The sequence below is a fragment of the Bufo bufo genome, chromosome 3, assembly GCF_905171765.1.
Source record: "Bufo bufo chromosome 3, aBufBuf1.1, whole genome shotgun sequence".
Classification (NCBI taxonomy): domain Eukaryota; kingdom Metazoa; phylum Chordata; class Amphibia; order Anura; family Bufonidae; genus Bufo; species Bufo bufo.
Window position 1 is genome coordinate 484,854,214 of NC_053391.1, and position 21,149 is coordinate 484,875,362.

Genomic DNA, 21,149 nt, shown 5'->3' on the forward strand with positions numbered 1-21,149 from the left:
TTAGTGTTTTATGACGCAGTCAGATCATATATGCTCTTGGATCTCTTCTACTGATCCCACAGTTCAATATATATTGTTGGAGGGCGCAAGGGTCCTTCATTGACGGAAGGTACGTGTCACCGAGGTTCCTGGCCTCGGTGAGATAAGAACCAGTAATTTTGTGTGTCATAGGCAGCTAGTGCTCGCTGACACTGTTTTACTTAGTGTGGCTGTAAAGCCAATCCAGGCCGGTTCTTATTGGGAGCAGCCAAAGAGCAGGGTGGGTGGCTGTTCCCCACGTCCAGGCCAGGTTTTGGGCTGGGTTTAAAAACCCAGCCAACACAGCTCAGCTGGGTGTGATATGATCCTCCAAGTGATAGTGGAGCTGTGGAAGCTCTGTGTTTTTGGGAGCGGAGGAGATCCGCCATCCTGAAAGGCTGACAGCTGCATGAGAGCCACCTGCCGGGAGTCAGGCGCCCTAAAGCCTGCTGCGGTCTACCAGGTGATTTATGTTATTTTGGGATCTCTTGCTGTGTGAACTAACACCAGGACCCTGTAAAGCATTGTTTTTCTTTTCTGCCTTTTCTGTGTGAATAAACACTGGACTTTTGTTTTTTCAACCGTGGTCTTGACTCTGTTTTGTGTCCGCGTACCCTGCCTACCAGAGCAAATCCCTACAATATATATATATATATATATATATATATATATATATATATATATAATGTTACAAAGTAGGTAAGGATAACCAAATAAAATAAATAAATGACCCAAAATATTTTAAATATTTGACTTGGTCATTTCTTTACAGAGGAAAATGATCCAATATCAAATGTCTGTGAGTGGCAAACGTATGTGAACCTTTAGGATTACCAGATATTTTGAAGGTGAAGTCAGGTATTTTCAATAGGATGACTTCAGGTGTAGTGCACGACCTGTTTTTTTTAAAGAATAGGATCTATCAAAGTCTTATCTTCACAACATATACCGTATCTCACAAAAGTAAGTACACCCCTCACATTTTTGGAAATATTTTATATCTTTTTATGGGACAACACTGAAGATATGACACTTGTATGACATATGATACAGTGTAATGTAACTCAACACACATCTATTAAAGTCTAATCTGCTGGCAACAAAAGTGAGTACACCCCTAAGTGAAAATGCCCAAATTGTCAATATTTTGTGTGGCCACCATTATTTTCCAGCACTTCCTTAAAGGGACTCTGTCACCACTTTCTAACCCCCCCTTTTAAAAGTATTGTCATCTCCATGGCGCCCCTGTGATTACAAAGGTGTTGTTAGAAGATAAATTCGCCGTCTCCTTTTGATAAAAAGAGCTTTTATCTAACCTGTCAATCTTCTTGATAAGGTGCCCAGGGCGTTTCTGTCGGTCTCAAGCTGCCGCCCGCCGCCGCCGCTGTTGGTGCCCAGCTCCTCCCCTGATGCTTTCAGCGCCGCCTGAATGTAATGAAATACGCCTCCGGCTCTCGCTCAGTGCCCCCTCCTCCTTTTCAAAGATCCCGCGCGTGCGCACAGGCCTGTGCCTGATGCGCCCGTGCGGACATTTACAATCAGCCTCATTGAGCGAAGTGCGCATGCGCGCACTTCGCTCAACCTCCTCATCAGACGAGCACTGCAGCCGGCCGGCTGCAGTGCTCGTCTGATGAGGAGGTTGAGCGAAGTGCGCGCATGCGCACTTCGCTCAATGAGGCTGATTGTAAATGTCCGCACGGGCGCATCAGGCACAGGCCTGTGCGCACGCGCGGGATCTTTGAAAAGGAGGAGGGGGCACTGAGCGAGAGCCGGAGGCGTATTTCATTACATTCAGGCGGCGCTGAAAGCATCAGGGGAGGAGCTGGGCACCAACAGCGGCGGCGGCAGGCGGCAGCTTGAGACCGACAGAAACGCCCTGGGCACCTTATCAAGAAGATTGACAGGTTAGATAAAAGCTCTTTTTATCAAAAGGAGACGGCGAATTTATCTTCTAACAACACCTTTGTAATCACAGGGGCGCCATGGAGATAACAATACTTTTAAAAGGGGGGGTTAGAAAGTGGTGACAGAGTCCCTTTAACTCTTTTGGGCATAGAGTTCACTAGAGCTTCACAAGTTGCCACTGTAATCCTCTTTCACTCCTCCATGACAACATCACGGAGCTGGTGGATGTTAGAGACCTTGTGATCCTCCACCTTCCGTTTGAGGATGCCCCACAGGTGCTCAATAGGGTTAAGGTCTGGAGACATGCTTGGCCAGTCCATCACCTTTACCCTCAGTTTCTTTAGCAAGGAAGTGGTCGTCTTTGAGGTGTGTTTGGGGTCGTTATCACGTTGGAATATTGCCCTGAGGCCCAGTTTCCGAAGGGGATGGGGATCATGCTCTGCTTCAGTATGTCACAGTACATGTTTGCATTCATAGCTTAGATAAGGGTTTCTGTAGGAGGTGACCTGCTCCTTTCCCTAGTTTCCAGGCCTTTTCCCCTCACCCCTTTCCCTCCTATGCTTGGTGTGGGTTTCCCTCAAACACTGAAGCGTGACAGTTGCAGAGAGAGCTGAGACTCTAGGAGTAACAGCGATGCCCTTGTTGCTCCTAGAGGCTCATTTGCATGTATTAGAACAACATGTTTCTTAGCAATGTGAGCACATATGGACATGGGACCAACACAGATGCCTACCGCTGCCAAGTGAACATGCAACAGGTCAGCTAGTTTCATAGGTACAAACCTGCTGACAGATGCTCTTTAAAACCCCATTGACCCACATTGTACTTGATTGTGGTTGCTCGCTGCACAACCATACCAAAAATCTACAATAAGTACACCATGTGAGAAAGTGACCAAATTTAGTTTGTATATTGGGGATACTGGACTCTCTGGGACTGGGAGACACGAACTCCCTTTGTATTCATAGACTCCTGTTCCAAGCTAGGGTACTGATAGCTAAACACTGGATACGAGAGACCCCGTCCACAAAACAAGAATTTGTTAATAGGATGAATGTAATTCTGGGATTAGTAAAGGGAGTATATGCTAAACGAAAATGTCCTAATAAATTCCTATCTTTATGGCAGGGGTGGGTTGAGTCAGCGCAACTAGCTTCACAGGCATTAGTTCAAGATTGTATACGGGGACAAATGTCTTTCTTACACTCCCTCTCCAGAGGAACCACATAGTCACGGTACACTGTTTGAACGGCTGAGTTAGTATAGCTAGGTGGAACTGTTTTGATGCCCAATTGTATGACTATCCTTAAATCTACAGACACTGCTGTCTCTCTGCTCAAGTTGGGTGCGGTGGGGGAAAAGGGTGTTAAAGGGATTCTGTCACCAGGTTTTGGGCTATAGAGCTGCGGACATGCACGGCTAGATCGCCGCTAGCATGTCCGCAATATATCTGTCCTATAGGGCTGTGTGCTTTTAATTTCTTTAAAAAAGGATTTTATAGATATGTAAATTAGTCTTAAATGTGTCCAAGGGGCTTTACTAACCTTCCTGGAGCCCAGCACTGCCTATGTCCTCCGAATCTCCTCCTTTCATCAACGATAGATTGCCGCGAGCTCGCGCATGCGCAGTTCTCTCCCTGAGGCTGATGCGAACACAGGGAAAGAGCACTATACCGGCACTGCGCATCGCGAGATTACGGTTATCTATAGTTGATGAAAGGAGGAGATTCGGAGGACATAGGCGGTGCTGGGCTCCTTCACAGGCGGGCGTGGCTGGGCTCCAGGAAGGTCAGTACAGCCCCTTGGACACATTCAAGACTAATTTACATATCTATAAAATCCTTTTTTAAAGAAATTAAAAGCACACAGCCCTATAGGACAGATATATTGCGGACATGCTAGCGGCGATCTAGCCGTGCATATCCGCAGCTCTATAGCCCAAAACCTGGTGACAGAATCCCTTTAATGTGTTATTGTATGTAATGTTACATTACTTCAATCATTTAACTGCTGTAATGCTCCCAGGAATCTTGATCTCCCATAATGCCATGGGTGTCTGCGTACACCAATATCTTTGCAAGTTGTTGTACTTATTTTCAACTAAACAAAAAACTGCGAAATCCTTGATGATGTTCATGTGATATTGTTTATTTCAATAAAAAGTAAACTGATTTAAAAAAAAAAAAAAGTGGCCAAATTTATCATGGCCGCTGTGGTAAGTAATGGGAACATATGTGCTTTGGTCCCGCTAACAGCAAGCATGCAAATGAACAACTACAGATACCATTGGTAGAACAGTTAAAAGAGGAAGAGGAAATGCTGTTAGTGTGAGTGCACTTCCCCATTTCTTGAGACAAAGAAACCAAAATGACTGCACTAAAGGTATAAAGAAGCTCCAGCACTGTGAGGAGTGCAGGCGCCATCTAGTGTACAGTGTGGAAGCATTCAGTAAGTGATTGCACACGTTTTATAAAGCTTCAGGATTTCTTTATGAGCTTTTACATTTTACAGCATCAATGGAACACTACATGCCCAAAACATATACTGTATGTAGAGACTAGCATAAAGCTTTTTCAGCCATATTCATACAGCACACAAACCATGCCATCTCCACAAAGACTAACAGTAAGAAGGTTGTACTGAATGGTCCAGGTACTTTCTGCAGTCCTTCATGTGAAAACCATTTCAGCGAGTCAGTTTATCCAATCTGTGCAAACATCAACTATAAATTTATTGTCTAGGAAGAAAATTATGGTAGGACAAAAACATTTTCACAACCGGACCACCAAGTCATAAAGCGTGAAGAACATCAAAAACATTTGCCCTCAGTTTCAAACTGCCCCTGGAAGCAGTGTCATCACTGAGGGTATCCATAGTATTTCCATGAAGAAGCAGCTGCACATACACCTGATATCACCATGTACTAGTTGAAAAAGGTGGCCCCTACATGAAACCTCCAAATATCACAGAGAAAGACCTGGAAACACACTGCTTGTGTCCTCCAAGCACCATGAAAAGGCTCCTGCATCCAGGCATTCACTGCCCTGGCCTGGGTCACAGCCCTGGTCTCTGGGGTAGGGTGCACCCTCTATGAGACATTACCAGTCTGATATTGTGGGAACTAATACAAGACTGGCTCAATAGAGAATGAAGCTGGCACCATGGTATTTTCTGTAGTAAACCAGGAAAGATTTATAAGATGTGGAGCTTACTTCAGAAAACGTCACAAGAGGTTTGGGACGAAGCACAAATAATTTTCTTCCTTAGAGTATGTTCACACGACAGATTTAGAAAATCTACCTACAAAACTCAGCGCAGAATCTGCATGTTTTTTACGCATTTTTTTAACCAATGGGCGTTCAATAGAAAACTGCATTTCAGCTTGTGGCCAAAAACAAACAGAAAACACACAAAAAAAACGCATGGACACAAGAAGAGCTGTTTTTTAATGATTCACATTCATTTCAATAGAAGAGTCAGCTCCAAGTGGAAACTGTGGAAGCGCACAGTAAGGCTCCATTCACACATCCGCAATTGTGCGGAACGGGTGCAGACCCATTTATTCTCTATGGGGACAGAATGGATGCGGACAGCACACATTCGCATTTCCGGAGAGCGCCGCCGATCTTCCGGTCTGCTGCTCTGGAAAAAAAATAGAACATGTCCTATTCTTGTCCGCAATTGCGGACAAGAATAGGCATTTCTATGGGGGTGCCGGCCGGGTGTATTGCGGATCCGCAATACGCTACGGACGTGTGAATGGACCCTAATCCGCACGAAAAACGGTGTGGATTTTCTGTTTTGAAATCTACACTAGTGCACAGGTACCTTTAGGCAGCACAACCATTAAAGGGGTTATCCCAAGACTAATGTAAAAAATGTAAATCAGACATATAGTACATGACAACCTCTTTCTAACAAAGCTAGAACCAGCCCTGTACCTCACATGCATCCAGAGATCTCCCCATTCATTGCTCTGCTAGATTTATATCAAGCTGACAGCTCAAGGGGAGTGTCTTTTCTGCTGCAGCTCAGGGGGCGTGTCTCAGCTCTCCCTATCACAGATCAGGAGGCAGTTGAAGGATAAAACTGAGCATGTGCGGCCATCTCAGTGAGCAGGACAAAGAAATAAGGAAAAAAACAAACAGCAGGTGGTGCTATACAGATCCATTTTATTGAAAAACTCAGTGGCTATGCAAAATGTTTAACCACCTCAGCCCCTATAGCTTAAACACCCTTAAAGACCAGGCCACTTTTTACACTTCTGACCTGCACTACTTTCTCCGTTTATTGCTCGGTCATGCAACTTACCACCCAAATTAATTTTACCTCCTTTTCTTCTCACTAATAGAGCTTTCATTTGGTGGTATTTCATTGCTGCTGACATTTTTACTTTTTTTGTTATTAATCGAAATTTAACGATTTTTTTGCAAAAAAAAGACATTTTTCACTTTCAGTTGTAAAATTTTGTAAAAAAAACAACATCCATATATAAATTTTTCTCTAAATTTATTGTTCTACATGTCTTTGATAAAAAAAAAATGTTTGGGTAAAAAAAAAAAAATGGTTTGGGTAAAAGTTTTAGCGTTTACAAACTATGGTATAAAAATGTGAATTTCCGCTTTTTGAAGCAGCTCTGACTTTCTGGAGCACCTGTCATGTTTCCTGAGGTTCTACAATGCCCAGACAGTACAAACACCCCATAAATGACCCCATTTCGGAAAGTAGACACCCTAAGGTATTTGCTGATGGGCATAGTGAGTTCATAGAACTTTTTATTTTTTGTCACAAGTTAGTGGAAAATGATGGGTTTTTTTTTTTTTTTTTCTTACAAAGTCTCATATTCCACTAACTTGTGACAAAAAATAAAAACTTCTATGCCCATCAGCAAATACCTTGGGGTGTCTTCTTTCCAAAATGGGGTCACTTGTGGGGTAGTTATACTGCCCTGGCATTCTAGGGGCCCAAATGTGTGGTAAGTAGTTTGAAATCAAAATGTGTAAAAAATGACCGGTGAAATCCGAAAGGTGCTCTTTGGAATGTGGGCCCCTTTGCCCACCTAGGCTGCAAAAAAGTGTCACACATGTGGTATCTCCGTACTCAGGAGAAGTTGGGCAATGTGTTTTGGGGTGTCATTTTACATATACCCATGCTGGGTGAGATAAATATCTTGGTCAAATTCCAACCTTGTATAAAAAAATGGGAAAAGTTGTCTTTTGCCAAGATATTTCGTATATGTAAAATGACACCCCAAAACACATTGCCCAACTTCTCTTGAGTACAGCGATACCACATGTGTGACACTTTTTTGCAGCCTAGGTGGGCAAAGGGGCCCACATTCCAAAGAGCACCTTTCGGATTTCACCGGCCATTTTTTACAGATTCAAACCACTTCTCACGCATTCGGCCCCTAAAATGCCAGGGCAGTATAACTACCCCACAAGTGACCCCATTTTGGAAAGAAGACACCCCAAGGTATTTCGTGATGGGCATAGTGAGTTCATGGAAGTTTTTATTTTTTGTTACAAGTTAGTGGAATATGAGACTTTGTAAGGAAAAAAAATAAATAAAAAAATAATCATCATTTTCCGCTAACTTGTGACAAAAAATATAAAATTCTAGGAACTCGCCATGCCCCTCACGGAATACCCCTCAAGGACACAGGTTTAGAGTTTTAGGTCGGGGTTAGTCAGGGGGCCCATTAATCAATTCTCTGGAGTAAGAGACTGTTTATTATATATATAAAAAACCAGGATAGTTTGGTATAAGAGGCACTGGCAGTGTATAAATAGATGCGGCCATTGACCCTGAAATCACTAACTCCTAAGTTTTAAACATTGCTCCCAAGTAATATGTGTTTTTTAAAAATCTTGTAATAAAATCGAGTTTTAAGTTTATCAGTCAGAGGAGCTGTAAAAAATACGCCTGGTCCATGTGACCCTTAAAATATTTAAATATATGGGGTGATCACCCCCCTGTCATTGATCACCCCCCTATAAGGCTCCATTCAGATGTCCGTATGCGTTTTGCGGATCCGATCCATGTATCCGTGGATCCGTAAAAATCATACGGACATCTGAATGCAGCCTTACAGGGGGGTGATCAATGACAGGGGGGTGATCAGGGAGTCTATATGGGGTGATCACCCCCCCTGTAAGGCTCCATTCAGACGCCTGTATGTGTTTTGCGGATCCGATCCATCTATCAGTGGATTCGTAAAAATCATGCGGACGTCTGAATGGAGCTTTACAGGGGGGTGATCAATGACAGGGGGGTAATCAATGACAGGGGGGTGATCAGGGAGTCTATATGGGGTGATCACCACAGTCATTGATCACGCCCCTGTAAGGCTCCATTCAGACGTCCGTATGCGTTTTGCGGATCCGATCCATCTATCAGTGGATCCGTAAAAATCATGCGGACGTCTGAATGGAGCTTTACAGGGGGGTGATCAATGACAGGGGGGTAATCAATGACAGGGGGGTGATCAGGGAGTCTATATGGGGTGATCACCACAGTCATTGATCACGCCCCTGTAAGGCTCCATTCAGACGTCCGTATGCGTTTTGCGGATCCGATCCATCTATCAGTGGATCCGTAAAAATCATGCGGACGTCTGAATGGAGCTTTACAGGGGGGTGATCAATGACAGGGGGGTAATCAATGACAGGGGGGTGATCAGGGAGTCTATATGGGGTGATCAGGGGCTAATAAGGGGTTAATAAGTGACAGGGGGGGTGTAGTGTAGTGTGGTGCTACATATTGCTGAGCTATCTGTGTCCTCTGGTGGTCGATCCAAACAAAAGGGACTACCAGAGGACCAGGTAGCAGGTATATTAGACGCTGTTATCAAAACAGCGTCTAATATACCTGTTAGGGGTTAAAAAAAATCACATCTCCAGCCTGCCAGCGAACGATCGCCGCTGGCAGGCTGGAGATCCACTCGCTTACCTTCCGATCCTGTGAACGCGCGCGCGTTCACAGGAAATCTTGCGTCTCGCCAGAGGACGCGCCGGCGCGTCCAGGCGGAATGAATCAACCACCTCCAGGACGCGTCGCTGCGTTCGGCGGTCCGGAGGTGGTTAATTACATGCAATTAGAAAAATATTCTGATCCAGGTGCTAGTTTGAAAACTGTGGAATATTTTTCGTGAGACAACCCCTTTAAAGTCAACTTTATGCAAATCCTAATATAAATTATTGGATGGTCTCTATATTTGAGGGTATTTAAAAGATCAGAAAGATTACCCGAACCACAGGAAAGTGAGCCCACAGTGCTACTTAGGGGGGTTAATGAGAGCACTTCTCCATTCTGTTCAGCAGGGCACACCCTTAAATGTTCTATCCCAAATGAAACACAGCAAGACATGGGTACTTACATAGACCACTGGAACCAGTACTAGCAATCATTGTATCAGTGTTTTCTGTCCAAAGAGGCGGTCATGACAGGACGTACGTTTCTATTTCATCTGGCGTGACAGCGTTGCATCTTTCAAACTAGCTGACCTACTGGATTCGCCTCTGTAACAAAAGCATTATAGTTTTGGTGACATAAAATATATGATCGCTATCATATATGAAGGTTCATCTAAACTGCTATGGAAACCTTAGAAACATTTGCTTTATTGTCTCAATAAATCTAAAATGAACTACTAAGCATCTTTGCAATAGGTCTGCATTAGAAATTACCTACCGTTTTGTATCTACAGCTCCGATGCAGACTAGACGTCTCCATGGTAACAGACCGCAAACAATCTCTGACGTCTTGCAGTCTCATACGTTCTTCTACTTGCTTCTACCATGTTCTAGTGTACATTTGGTAGGTTAGGTTAAGTTCACACATGAGACACAGCTCTGGTGAAGAACAGCCTGAAGGAGTTCTCTGGATTCGGCACCGCCGGATAGTGCCGCATGCCCGCCAGACCCTATGCCTATAATGAGAACTGGCTGGGATCCGACCACTCCCCGGTGGGATTTTGTATCTGGCCAAATCCCAGCACCCCCACCAGTTCCTATTATAGTCAGTGTGGTCTATGCTGGATTGCTGTGCAGCATGTGTAAAAGTACCTCTTAATCATTTTCAGTAGTGACTACCGGAAACAGGGAATAGGCACCACATGCATTGGAACGCCACAAAACAAACCAGGACATGCCATAAGTCCTTACTGCTGCTATGGATTATATTAATCCATTGTGTGTAGCTAATATACTTTTCATTTCAGTAGAAATATAAACAAGTATATATAACCATAATGACGCCACATTTGTCATCCAAGTCCTTGTGTAGCAAATGATAATTGTGGTTCCCATTGATTCTAAATTAAATGGTTGCTGCTGGCTCACAGACCTTTGCATAGCACAATTGAATATAAAGGGAACACAAAAATAACACATCCTAGATCTGAATTAATTAAATATTCTTCTGAAATACTTTGTTCTTTACATAGTTGAATGTGCTGACAACAAAATCACACAAAAATTAAAAAAATGGAAATCAAATTTTTAACCCATGGAGGTCTGGATTTGGAGTCACACTCAAAATTAAAGTGGAAAAACACACTACAGGCTGATCCAACTTTGATGCAATGTCCTTAAAACAAGTCAAAATGAGGCTCAGTAGTGTGTGTGGCCTCCACTTGCCTGTATGACCTCCCTACAATGCCTGTGCATGCTCCTGATGAGGTGGCGGACGGTCTCCTGAGGGATCTCCTCCCAGACCTGGACTAAAGCATCTGCCAACTCCTGGACAGTCTGTGGTGCAACGTGACGTTGGTGGACAAAGCGAGACATGATGTCCCAGATGTGCTCAATTGGATTCAGGTCTGGGGAACGGGTGGGCCAGTCCATAGCATCAATACCTTCGTCTTGCAGGAACTGCTGACACACTCCAGCCACATGAGGTCTAGCATTGTCTTGCATTAGGAGGAACCCAGGGCTAACAGCACCAGCATATGGTCTCACAAGGGGTCTGAGGATCTCATCTCGGTACCTAATGGCAGTCAGGCTACCTCTGGCGAGCACATTGGGTGCTGTGCGGCCCTCCAAAGAAATGCCACCCCACACTATTACTGACCCAATGCCAAACAGGTCATGCTGGAGGATGTTGCAGGCAGCAGAACGTTCTCCACCGCGTCTCCAGACTCTGTCACGTCTGTCACATGTGCTCAGTGTGAACCTGCTTTCATCTGTGAAGAGCACAGGGCGCCAGTGGCGAATTTGCCAATCTTGGTGTTCTCTGGAAAATGCCAAACGTCCTGCACGGTGTTGGGCTGTAAGCACAACCCCCACCTGTGGACGTCGGGCCCTCATATCACCCTCATGGAGTCTGTTTCTGACCGTTTGAGCAGACACATGCACATTTGTGGCCTGCTGGAGGTCATTTTGCAGGGCTCTGGCAGTGCTCCTCCTGTTCCTCCTTGCACAAAGGCAGAGGTAGCGGTCCTGCTGCTGGGTTGTTGCCCTCCTACGGCCTCCTCCACGTCTCCTGATGTACTGGCCTTTCTCCTGGTAGCACCTCCATGCTCTGGACACTATGCTGACAGACACAGCAAACCTTCTTGCCACAGCTCGCATTGATGTGCCATCCTGGATAAGCTGCACTACCTGAGCCACTTGTGTGGGTTGTAGACTCATGCTACCACAACTGCGCAGACGTGGAAGGGTAAGGAGGGGGGCTGTCTGGGGGCTCTCTCCTTCTCCATCGGGGGGCTTCAAAGGCACAGCAGCCCCCCGATGGGAGAGGGAGGGAGCTCCTTGAGCTGTTCACCTTTTCCATACAGCGGTACGTACGGATCGCGGTATGGAAAGGGTTAAACGGCTGACATCACATCACAGATGTCAGCCGTTTATACCAGGGTGTCAGCAATGTGCTGACACCCTGGTATACCCACTGGCCACCAACGATTATTCAAGGGGAGGCGGGCGGGGGATCGCGATCCCGCCTGCCGCACCGCCCACAACCCCCCCCTGCACCTCCCGCCGCCATCAAATCATTCAGGGGTGCAGGGGGGGTGAAACATATATAGTTTAGGCATACTAAAGTTTCTGATGAGAAACTGCCGAAAGTGCAGCAAACCGCAGGTCTGAATTGACCTGCGGTTTGTTGCGATCGCCGCCAAGGTGCCTGCTCAATTATTTGCGCGGCGGTGATCAGAAATACATAGGGCGTACAGGTACGCCCTGTGTCCTTAAAGAGATTCTGTCACCAGGTTTCACCCCTGTCAGCTAAAAATATGCTGATGTTCAGGGCGTCTTCACGATTCCTAATGTGGGCTTATAAATGTCATCTGTGGGCTTATTTAGCTAAAAAAACAGCTATTACTAACCTGTCAGTCAAACAAATAAGGTGCCCAAGGGGATGTTAATGGATGCAAGGTGCCGGCAGGACCCGCCGCAATCGTGCCCAGCGCCGCCTTTCCAGACTTCTGCGCCGCCTCCTAATCCTCTGTGCCGCCTCTCGCTCTCCCTCCCTCCCCCCTCCTCCTGCTGTAAGATCTCGCGCATACAGGGGTTGAGCGAAGTGCCGGCGCATGCGCACTTCGGTGTAAGAAGCCAAATGGAGAAGTCCGCACGGGCGCATCAGGCAGAGCCCTGTGCGCAAGCGCGAGATCTTACAGCAGAAGGAGGGGGGAGGGAGGGAGAGCGAGAGGCGGCACAGAGGATTAAGAGGCGGTGCAGAAGTCCGGAAATGCGGCGCTGGGCACGATTGCGGCGGGTGTGGCCGGCACCTTGCATCCATTAACATCCCGTTCGGCACCTTATTTGTTTGACTGACAGGTTAGTAATAGCTGTTTTTTAGCTAAATAAGCCCACAGATGACATTTATAAGCCCACATTAGGAATCATGAAGACGCCCTGAACATCAGCATTTTTTTAGCTGACAGGGGTGAAACCTGGTGACAGAATCCCTTTAATTACCAGGTCATAAGGGCGTACCTGTACGCCCTGTGTCCTGAAGAGGTTAAAGGTATATAGAAGTGTATAGAAGTGATCCGTACCATTGAAATGAATGGGACGGTTAGGTGTAATTACACCTGCTCATCGCTGCAGATGCAACTGCAAGAAGGAAAACAGTGAAGAGGAGGTGGCGCTGGCACGGCGCGCGCCGTCTCTTCAAACAGCTGATCGGCGGGGGTACCGGGTGTCGGACCCCAGCCAATCTGATATTGATGACCTATCCTGAGGATAGGTGAAAATCAAACAGCAGTGGCAGCATCTCCCATAATTCCATCTTTATTAGAGCTTCACAGCATACAAAAAATCAGCAACGTTTTGGCTGTACAACAGCCTTTGTCAAGCATAAAAAACATATGGCAAAATTGCATATAAATACCCACACCCAGGAACACCCACAATTGTCAGAACCAATTAAACATAGCCATATCATCCACCCATCCCATTACCTCTCAGCACACAGACTCCCATACTAATCACATCACCTGTAGTTACCATCTCCTTATCCGCAATGGTTTCAGCTGTGGTCCACGTCCTCCAAACCACACTGTGCATGTCCATGTAGCGAATGGCCCCGCTCCACGTCACACACGCGCGCCCGGAGCGAAGTCCCGCGATAGCCGACGTCAGAAACAGCTGACCACAGCATCATAGAGACTCCGCCCCGCTCGCCCGCGCAGACATGGAGCTAGGCGTCGCGTTACCTAGGGGATGCAGCCGCGTCAGTGAGTAGGGAACGCGTATGAAGCAACCATAATTTATGGCCACAACTGAAACACCCTGGGACAACATATCTGCTTAATATCCACAGCGTATCACAGTGGATACTGATCAAACCATAAATGCAGTGTAAATAACTGTCATCTTATACTATTATCATACAGATTGGGCGCGGTATAGAACATATTACACTGCACCCGGCAACAGGTGTATCGTCTGTGTGCATGGATATATTAAATGGTGATGCATGATATAGTCAAATCTGACCATTTATTTAAAAAAAGAATCCTAGCATGGGTGGGACCTCAGCCCCCTATAGAATATCATAAAAACACTATCCATATAGAACACTGATGAGGATCATCCACCAACCTAATCAATACTGGCTACATTAAACTCTAGATTCAGCCCATAGGGCTGGAGCGATCTCAAAGTATGGATCCATTTCAATTCCTTCCTCCTGAGAAATGTATTCTTATCACCTCCCCTCCTTAATGGCCCCACAGAATCTATTGCACGAAAACGGAGCTGGTTAATGGAGTGCCCGCAAGTGTTTCGCTACCGGTTTTTCTATCATGGCCTTTCTAATGGTACTCTTGTGTTTATTTATTCGCTCCCTGAGCTCCATAGTGGTTTCTCCCACATAGATGTAGCTACAGGGGCACTGTATCATGTAGACTACGTCTCTGGATCTACAGGTGTAGTATTCCCTAATCTTGAAGGTTTTCCCACTATAAGGATGGGTAAATACATCACCTTTCATGATCCCACTGCAGTTACAACATGATAAACATGGAAAATTACCCGTTTTCCTAGGTGCCAATAAAGTCTGTTTTTCTGTCCTAGCTCCTGTTTTTCTGTCCTGGTGGTGGAGGAAGTATTGGAGATGTGGTAGAGATGTATGGGAGACATGGTGGAGGTGAGAACATGAGCATAGGACGGGATTATGTGAGGAGTAAATGTTACGGTATGTGTGGTGGTGGAGGAAGTACTGGAGATGTGGTAGAGATGTATGGGAGACATGGTGGAGGTGAGAACATGAGCATAGGACGGGATTATGTGAGGAGTAAATGTTACGGTATGTGTGGTGGTGGAGGAAGTACTGGAGATGTGGTAGAGATGTATGGGAGACATGGTGGAGGTGAGAACATGAGCATAGGACGGGATTATGTGAGGAGTAAAGGTTACGGTATGTGTGGTGGTGGTGGTGGAGGAAGTACTGGAGATACAGCAGAAATGCATGGGAGACATGGCGGAGGTGAGAATGTGATTAGGACAGGGTTATGTGAAGAGTAGAGGTTACGTGTGAGGTGGTGGTGGTGGAGGAAGTACTGGAGATGTGGCAGAGATGTATGAGACATTGTGGAGTTGAGAATGTGATTACACCGCGCAACAATGATTTTGCTACTGAGAGAAAAACATGTGTTTTATACTAAAATGAGTGCGCTGATTCCAAATATGAACTCGGAATTTGCCTGACACGTCTAGATTTTAACCCCTTAAGGACCCTGGGATTTTCCATTTTTGCGTTTTCGTTTTTCCCTCCCCGCCTTCCAATAGTCCTAACTTCCATTCACACAGCCTTATGAGGGCTTATTTTTTGCAGGACAAGTTGTACTTTCTAATGGCACCATTTACGGTTGCATACAATGTAGTAGGAAGCGGAAAAGAAATTCCAAATGGCGTAGAATTGGGAAAAAATTATATTCTGATAGATTTTTATTTTTATTTTTTTACACTGTACACTATGTGGTAAAATTGAACTGTTATCTTTATTCTCGAGGTCAGTACGGTTACAATACCACACTTATATAATTTTTCTTGTGCTTTAATACAGAATTTGTTTTTTTAACCTTTAAGGAAAAATATATATTTTTTATAACCATATTCTAACCCTATAACTTTTTTGTAGTTATGTGTACGGGGCTGTGTGAGGGCTCATTTTTTGCGGGACGATCTGTTCTTTTCAGTGATACCAATTTGAAGTGTGTGCCACTTTTTGATCACTTTTATAAAAAAATGATTGGGTAGTTGAAGTGACAAAAATGACAAATTGGCTGTTTTTATTTTTTTTCCCCATTACGCCATTTGCCGTATGCCATTAATATTGTTATATTTTAATAGTATGGGCATTTTCGCACACGGCGATACCCATGATTTTTTTTTTTTTATTATTGTTTAAGTATTTTAGTTTTATTTTAAGGAAAGAGGGGTGATTTAAACTTTTATTTTTTTTATATTTGCAAAAACTTTTTTTTGCCTATTGTGTTCATTGATGTCTATATAGACACCATTAAACACTTCATTTGCACTATACCAGGGATGGCCAACCTGCAGCTCTCCAGCTGATGTAAAACTACAACTCCCACCATGCCCTGCTGTAGGATAATAGCTGTAGGCAGTGTGGGCATGCTGGGAGTTGTAGTTTTGCAACAGCTGGAGACCATCAGGTTGGCCATCCCTGCACTATACTAATACAATGCTGCCACCTAGTGGCCTGTATTGGTTTAGTCATATAATAGGCACCGAAGCCTGCTTGAGGCTTCAGTCTATTAGACCAATGTAACAGGTTCCCCGATCTCAGCCGGGGAACGCTGTTACCGGAGCGGAAGTGCGCGACTCGCTTCCGGACTGTGCAGATGCCGTGGTCACATTTGACCACGGCATCTGAAAGGGAAAATGTATGCGATCAGCCTTATGGCTGATCGCATATATTTGCCGCAGGTCTCTGCTACGCTGCACGTACAAGCGGCGCCATGTTTGGGGACTAGAAGGGTTAAGTTATACATGCAAAGCCTATTCAGTTATAATATTAATGCATTATATTGGAGATATTCCAATGTCCAGACCTGTTCGGACGCACTCAGGCTGATGTCAGCAAAGTATATAAGGGAAGCTGGACACATTTTGATAAAGTGAACCGTTATAGTTCTATCAGTTTTGAAACTTAAGATGGATAAACGCAAATGTGTTAATGATCCAGACAATTTCTGCTACATATGTGGCAAATACACTACTTATGATCAGCGCAAGAATCTGACAAAGCAAGTGCGTCTTGCAGCTTGGGATGAATTTGTGCTAGTAGTGCAGAACTTCCTTGGGAACAGACGAGCTGCAAACTATGCTGAATTAGTAGACAACATGCTTACAGCATATGAACAACTTGGCTGCCGAATGTCATTGAAAGTGCATTTCTTACATTCCCATCTTGACTTTTTACCACCCAATTTGGGACACGTAAGTGACGAACATGGAGAGGGGTTCCATAAAGATATTTCTACAATGGAGAACAGGTATCAAGGCCGCTGGAATCCCAACATGATGGGGGACTACTGCTGGTTTTTGCAACGGGAAAATATGACCGTTCGGAAACGCAAAAGCAGATGCCTGAAGCACTTTCAGCAGTACTAGGCCTTGCTCAAGTAATGGTACTTTCACACTAGCATTTTTGTTTTACGGTATTGAGTTCCGTCCTCAGGGCTCAACACTGGAAAAAAAACAGATCAGTTTTATCCTAATGCATTCTAAATGGAGAGCATTCCGTTCAGTATGCATCAGTTCAGTTACTCTTACGGTATTTGGCCGTAGAAAATACCGCAGCATGCTGCAGTTTTCTCTCCAGTCAAAATTCCTGAACACTTGCCGGAATGCTGGATCCGGCATTAATTTCCATTGAAATGTATTAGTGCTGGATCCGGCATTAAGTGTTACGGCAAAACGGATCCGGTTTTCCGGTCTGCACATTCGCAGACCTTTAAAAATGCAAAAAAATAAATACCAGATCCGTTTTTCCGGATGACTCCGGAGAGACGGATCCGGTATTTCAATGCATTTGTGAGATGGATCCGGATCTGTCTGACAAATGCCATCCGTTTGCGACAGAACTGCCTGCCGGAATCCTCTGCCGAAAGTGTGAAAGTACCCTAAGGCCTCTTTCACACGGGCGTCGTGTGTGAGGGCCGGACAAGATGCGGGTGCGTTGCGGGAAAATGCACAATCTTTTTGCGCGAAAGCAAAGCGTTTTAATGCGTTTTGCATGCGCGTGATAAAAATATGCATGTTTGGTACCCAGAACCGAACCCGGACTTCTTCACAGAAGTTCGGGTTTGGGTTAGGTGTTCTGTGAATTTTATTATTTTCCCTTATAACATGATTATAAGGAAAAATAATAGCATTCTTAATACAGAATGCTTAGTAAAATGTCCATTGAGGGGTTAAAAATAATAAACAAATTTAACTCACCCCATCCACTTGGTAGCGTAGCGGATCTCCTCTTCTTTCTACTTTCTTCAGGACCTGACTAAAGGACCTTTGATGACGTCACTGAGCTCATCACATGGTCCATCACAAGGTCTGGATTCAGTGCGGGTGCAATGCGTTCACCTCACGCATTGCACCCGTGTGAAAGGGGCCTAAGACTTTTAAACTGAAAAATGAGACTTTTTTAAATTTTGTTATTCCATTACATTTTCATACACTGTTTACTATGCAAACTTTGATGTAGATCAGGTAATTGTTGGAGTAAAACTCATTCTGTTCAAAATGATTCAATGCTTCCAAGTGCTTAATTCATTTAGGCATACTTTATGTATAGCAAAATTTTGTGACGTGTTACAACAATTCTGACTTTGGATTTGTAATCCGCACACTCGATTTAGTATAGGACAAATGTTTTTTGCCCAGTAGCAGACGAAAAGTTTTTTTTTGTTGCGTGGTGTTATAGGACAGTGTTATGTGAAGAGTAGAGGTTACATGTGTGGTGGCAGAGATGTATGGGGGACATTGTGGAGGTGAGAATGTGATTATAGGACAAGATTATGTGAAGAGTAGAGGTTACGTGTGAGGTGGTGGTGGAGGAAGTACTGGAGATGTGGCAGAGATGTATGAGACATCATGGAGGTGAGAACATGAGCATGGGACGGGATTATGTGAGGAGCAGAGGTTATGGGTGGTGGTGGTGGTGGTGGTGGAGGAAGTACTGGAGATGTGGCAGAGATGTATGAGACATCATGGAGGTGAGAACATGAGCATGGGACGGGATTATATGAAGAGCAGAGGTTATGTGTGATGGTGGAGGAAGTACTGGAGATGCAGCAGAGATGTATAGGGGACATTGTGGAGGTGAGAATGTACAGAGTAGTGGTTACATGTGTGGTGGTGGTGTAGGAAGTACTGGAGATGTGGCAGAGATGTATGAGACATCATGGAGGTGAGAACATGAGCATGGGACGGGATTATGTGAGGAGCAGAGGTTATGTGTGGTGGTGGTGGTGGAGGAAGTACTGGAGATGCAGCAGAAATGTATGGGAGACATGGTGGAGGTGAGAATGCGAGCATAGGATGGGGATATGTGAAGAGTAGAGGTTAGTGTGTGGTGGTGGTGGTGGAGGAAGTACTGGAGATGTGGCAGAGATGTATGAGACATCATGGAGGTGACAATGTGAGCATAGGAGGGTAATATGTGAAGAGTAGAGGTTACATGTGAGGTGGTGGAGGAAGTACTTGAGATGTGGGAGACATAGTGGAGGTGAGAACATGAGCATATAACAGGGATATGTGAAGAGCAGAGGTTACATGTGTGGTGGTGGAGGAAGTCCTGGAGATGTAGGAGACATAGTGGAGGTGGGAACATGAGCATAGGACGGGGATATGTGAAGAGCAGAGGTTACATGTGAGGTGGTTGAGGAAGTACTGGAGATGTGGGAGACATAGTGGAGGTGAGAACATGAGCATAGGACAGGGATATGTGAAGAGCAGAGGTTACATGTGTGGTGGTGGAGGAAGTCCTGGAGATGTAGGAGACATAGTGGAGGTGGGAACATGAGCATAGGACGGGGATATGTGAAGAGCAGAGGTAAGGTGTGTGGTGGTGGAGGAAGTACTGGAGATGTGACAGAGATGTATGAGACATCATGGAGGTGACAATGTGAGCATAGGAGGGTAATATGTGAAGAGCAGAGGTTACATGTGTGGTGGTGGAGGAAGTCCTGGAGATGTAGGAGACATAGTGGAGGTGAGAACATGAGCATAGGACAGGGATATGTGAAGAGCAGAGGTTACATGTGAGGTGGTGGAGGAAGTCCTGGAGATGTGGGAGACATAGTGGAGGTGAGAACATGAGCATAGGACGGGGATATGTGAAGAGCAGAGGTAAGGTGTGGAAGTCCTGGAGATGTGGCAGAGATGTATAAAGTGCTTTATGTGTCAATGTGAGACAGTGGGTAACCAGTGGTGGAGGGGCAGAGGAGATGAGGACATATCGGAGAGGTGGGGGGTCTATTGGGGGCAGACCACAGGGGAGGATATGGAAGAAGTCACCAAGTCAGTGTTGCTAGGTTACAGGCTGTCAGATCTGTCACATCTCTCATTGTATAACATTGTTTCCTGGGAGGAGTGTAACAAACATGGCAGCCCCTCATACATAGATAGATAGATATACTCACACACTCCTTACTGCTGAGACATGCACCATACTGTCTGCACGTATGTCACACACATAATACTGCCCACTAAATACAAGCCACCATTACCAGCCGGAGCCTGGCTAATACCTGCATACATACCCAGTCACTTACACTATGCAGGGTGTATGGCAGCTAGAAGTGTCTAAATCCCATGCGCCGTAAGGACCGTGTGACGTCACAAGGTCATGTGACATTGGGAGCCTCAATACCAGAGTCCGCGCTCCTCACCGTTAAGACCATCATGAGTATTAGTTATCATTGTATTACATTACTAATCTATTACTAGAGCGCATGGATCTAGACATTACTTGCTGCTACATCCCGCATCTGCTTTAAACCCACCTAAGTTTTTGTTAGATCCGAGACAGCAAAAGGACCTTTGGTTATGTCATGGTCATGTGATCAGTCATGTGAATGGGAGGAGTCAGGTTTGGAGTAGAGTGTGCGCTGAAGACTGTCATTATTCCATAGATAGAACTGTACATAAATGTACAGCTGAGCTGTAGTGTGCAGGAAGCAGCAGTGCTGTGTGTGTAATGTGTCAGTAGCAGTGCTGTGTGTGTATTGTGTCAGTAGCAGGACTGTGTGTGTAATGTGTCAGTAGCAGTGCTGTGTGTGTAATGTGTCAGTAGCAGTGCTGTGTGTGTAATGTGCCAGTAGCAGGGCTGTGTGTGTATTGTGTCAGTAGCAGTGCTGTGTGTGTAATGTGCCAGTAGCAGGACTGTGTGTGTATTGTGTCAGTAGCAGTGCTGTGTGTGTAATGTGTCAGTAGCAGGGCTGTGTGTGTAATGTGTCAGTAGCAGGACTGTGTGTGTATTGTGTCAGTAGCAGTGCTGTGTGTGTAATGTGCCAGTAGCAGGGCTGTGTGTGTATTGTGTCAGTAGCAGTGCTGTGTGTGTAATGTGCCAGTAGCAGGACTGTGTGTGTATTGTGTCAGTAGCAGTGCTGTGTGTGTAATGTGTCAGTAGCAGTGCTGTGTGTGTAATGTGTCAGTAGCAGGACTGTGTGTGTATTGTGTCAGTAGCAGTGCTGTGTGTGTAATGTGTCAGTAGCAGTGCTGTGTGTGTATTGTGTCAGTAGCAGTGCTGTGT

The 21,149-nt window shown here is 45.2% G+C and overlaps 1 protein-coding gene across 6 annotated transcripts in view; it reads right to left on the reverse strand.

Moving 5' to 3' along the window:
• Positions 1 to 20,459, reverse strand: part of UBAC2 (UBA domain containing 2) — a 196,510-nt gene extending 176,051 nt beyond the window's left edge. For 3 of the 6 annotated variants that reach the window (XM_040425274.1, XM_040425270.1, XM_040425276.1), the window contains exons 1-2: positions 20,158 to 20,221; positions 9,301 to 9,442 (exon numbers count right to left, since the gene is read on the reverse strand). In XM_040425274.1, coding sequence (XP_040281208.1) covers positions 9,301 to 9,331 — 31 coding nt within the window. In that variant the 5' untranslated portion in view covers positions 9,332 to 9,442; positions 20,158 to 20,221. Of the gene's footprint in view, positions 1 to 9,300; positions 9,443 to 20,037; positions 20,057 to 20,157; positions 20,224 to 20,400 lie in introns of those variants that run through there. The other 3 variants (XM_040425273.1, XM_040425272.1, XM_040425275.1) reach the window with 3 other exon arrangements.
• Between the last annotated feature and the right edge of the window lie 690 nt (positions 20,460 to 21,149).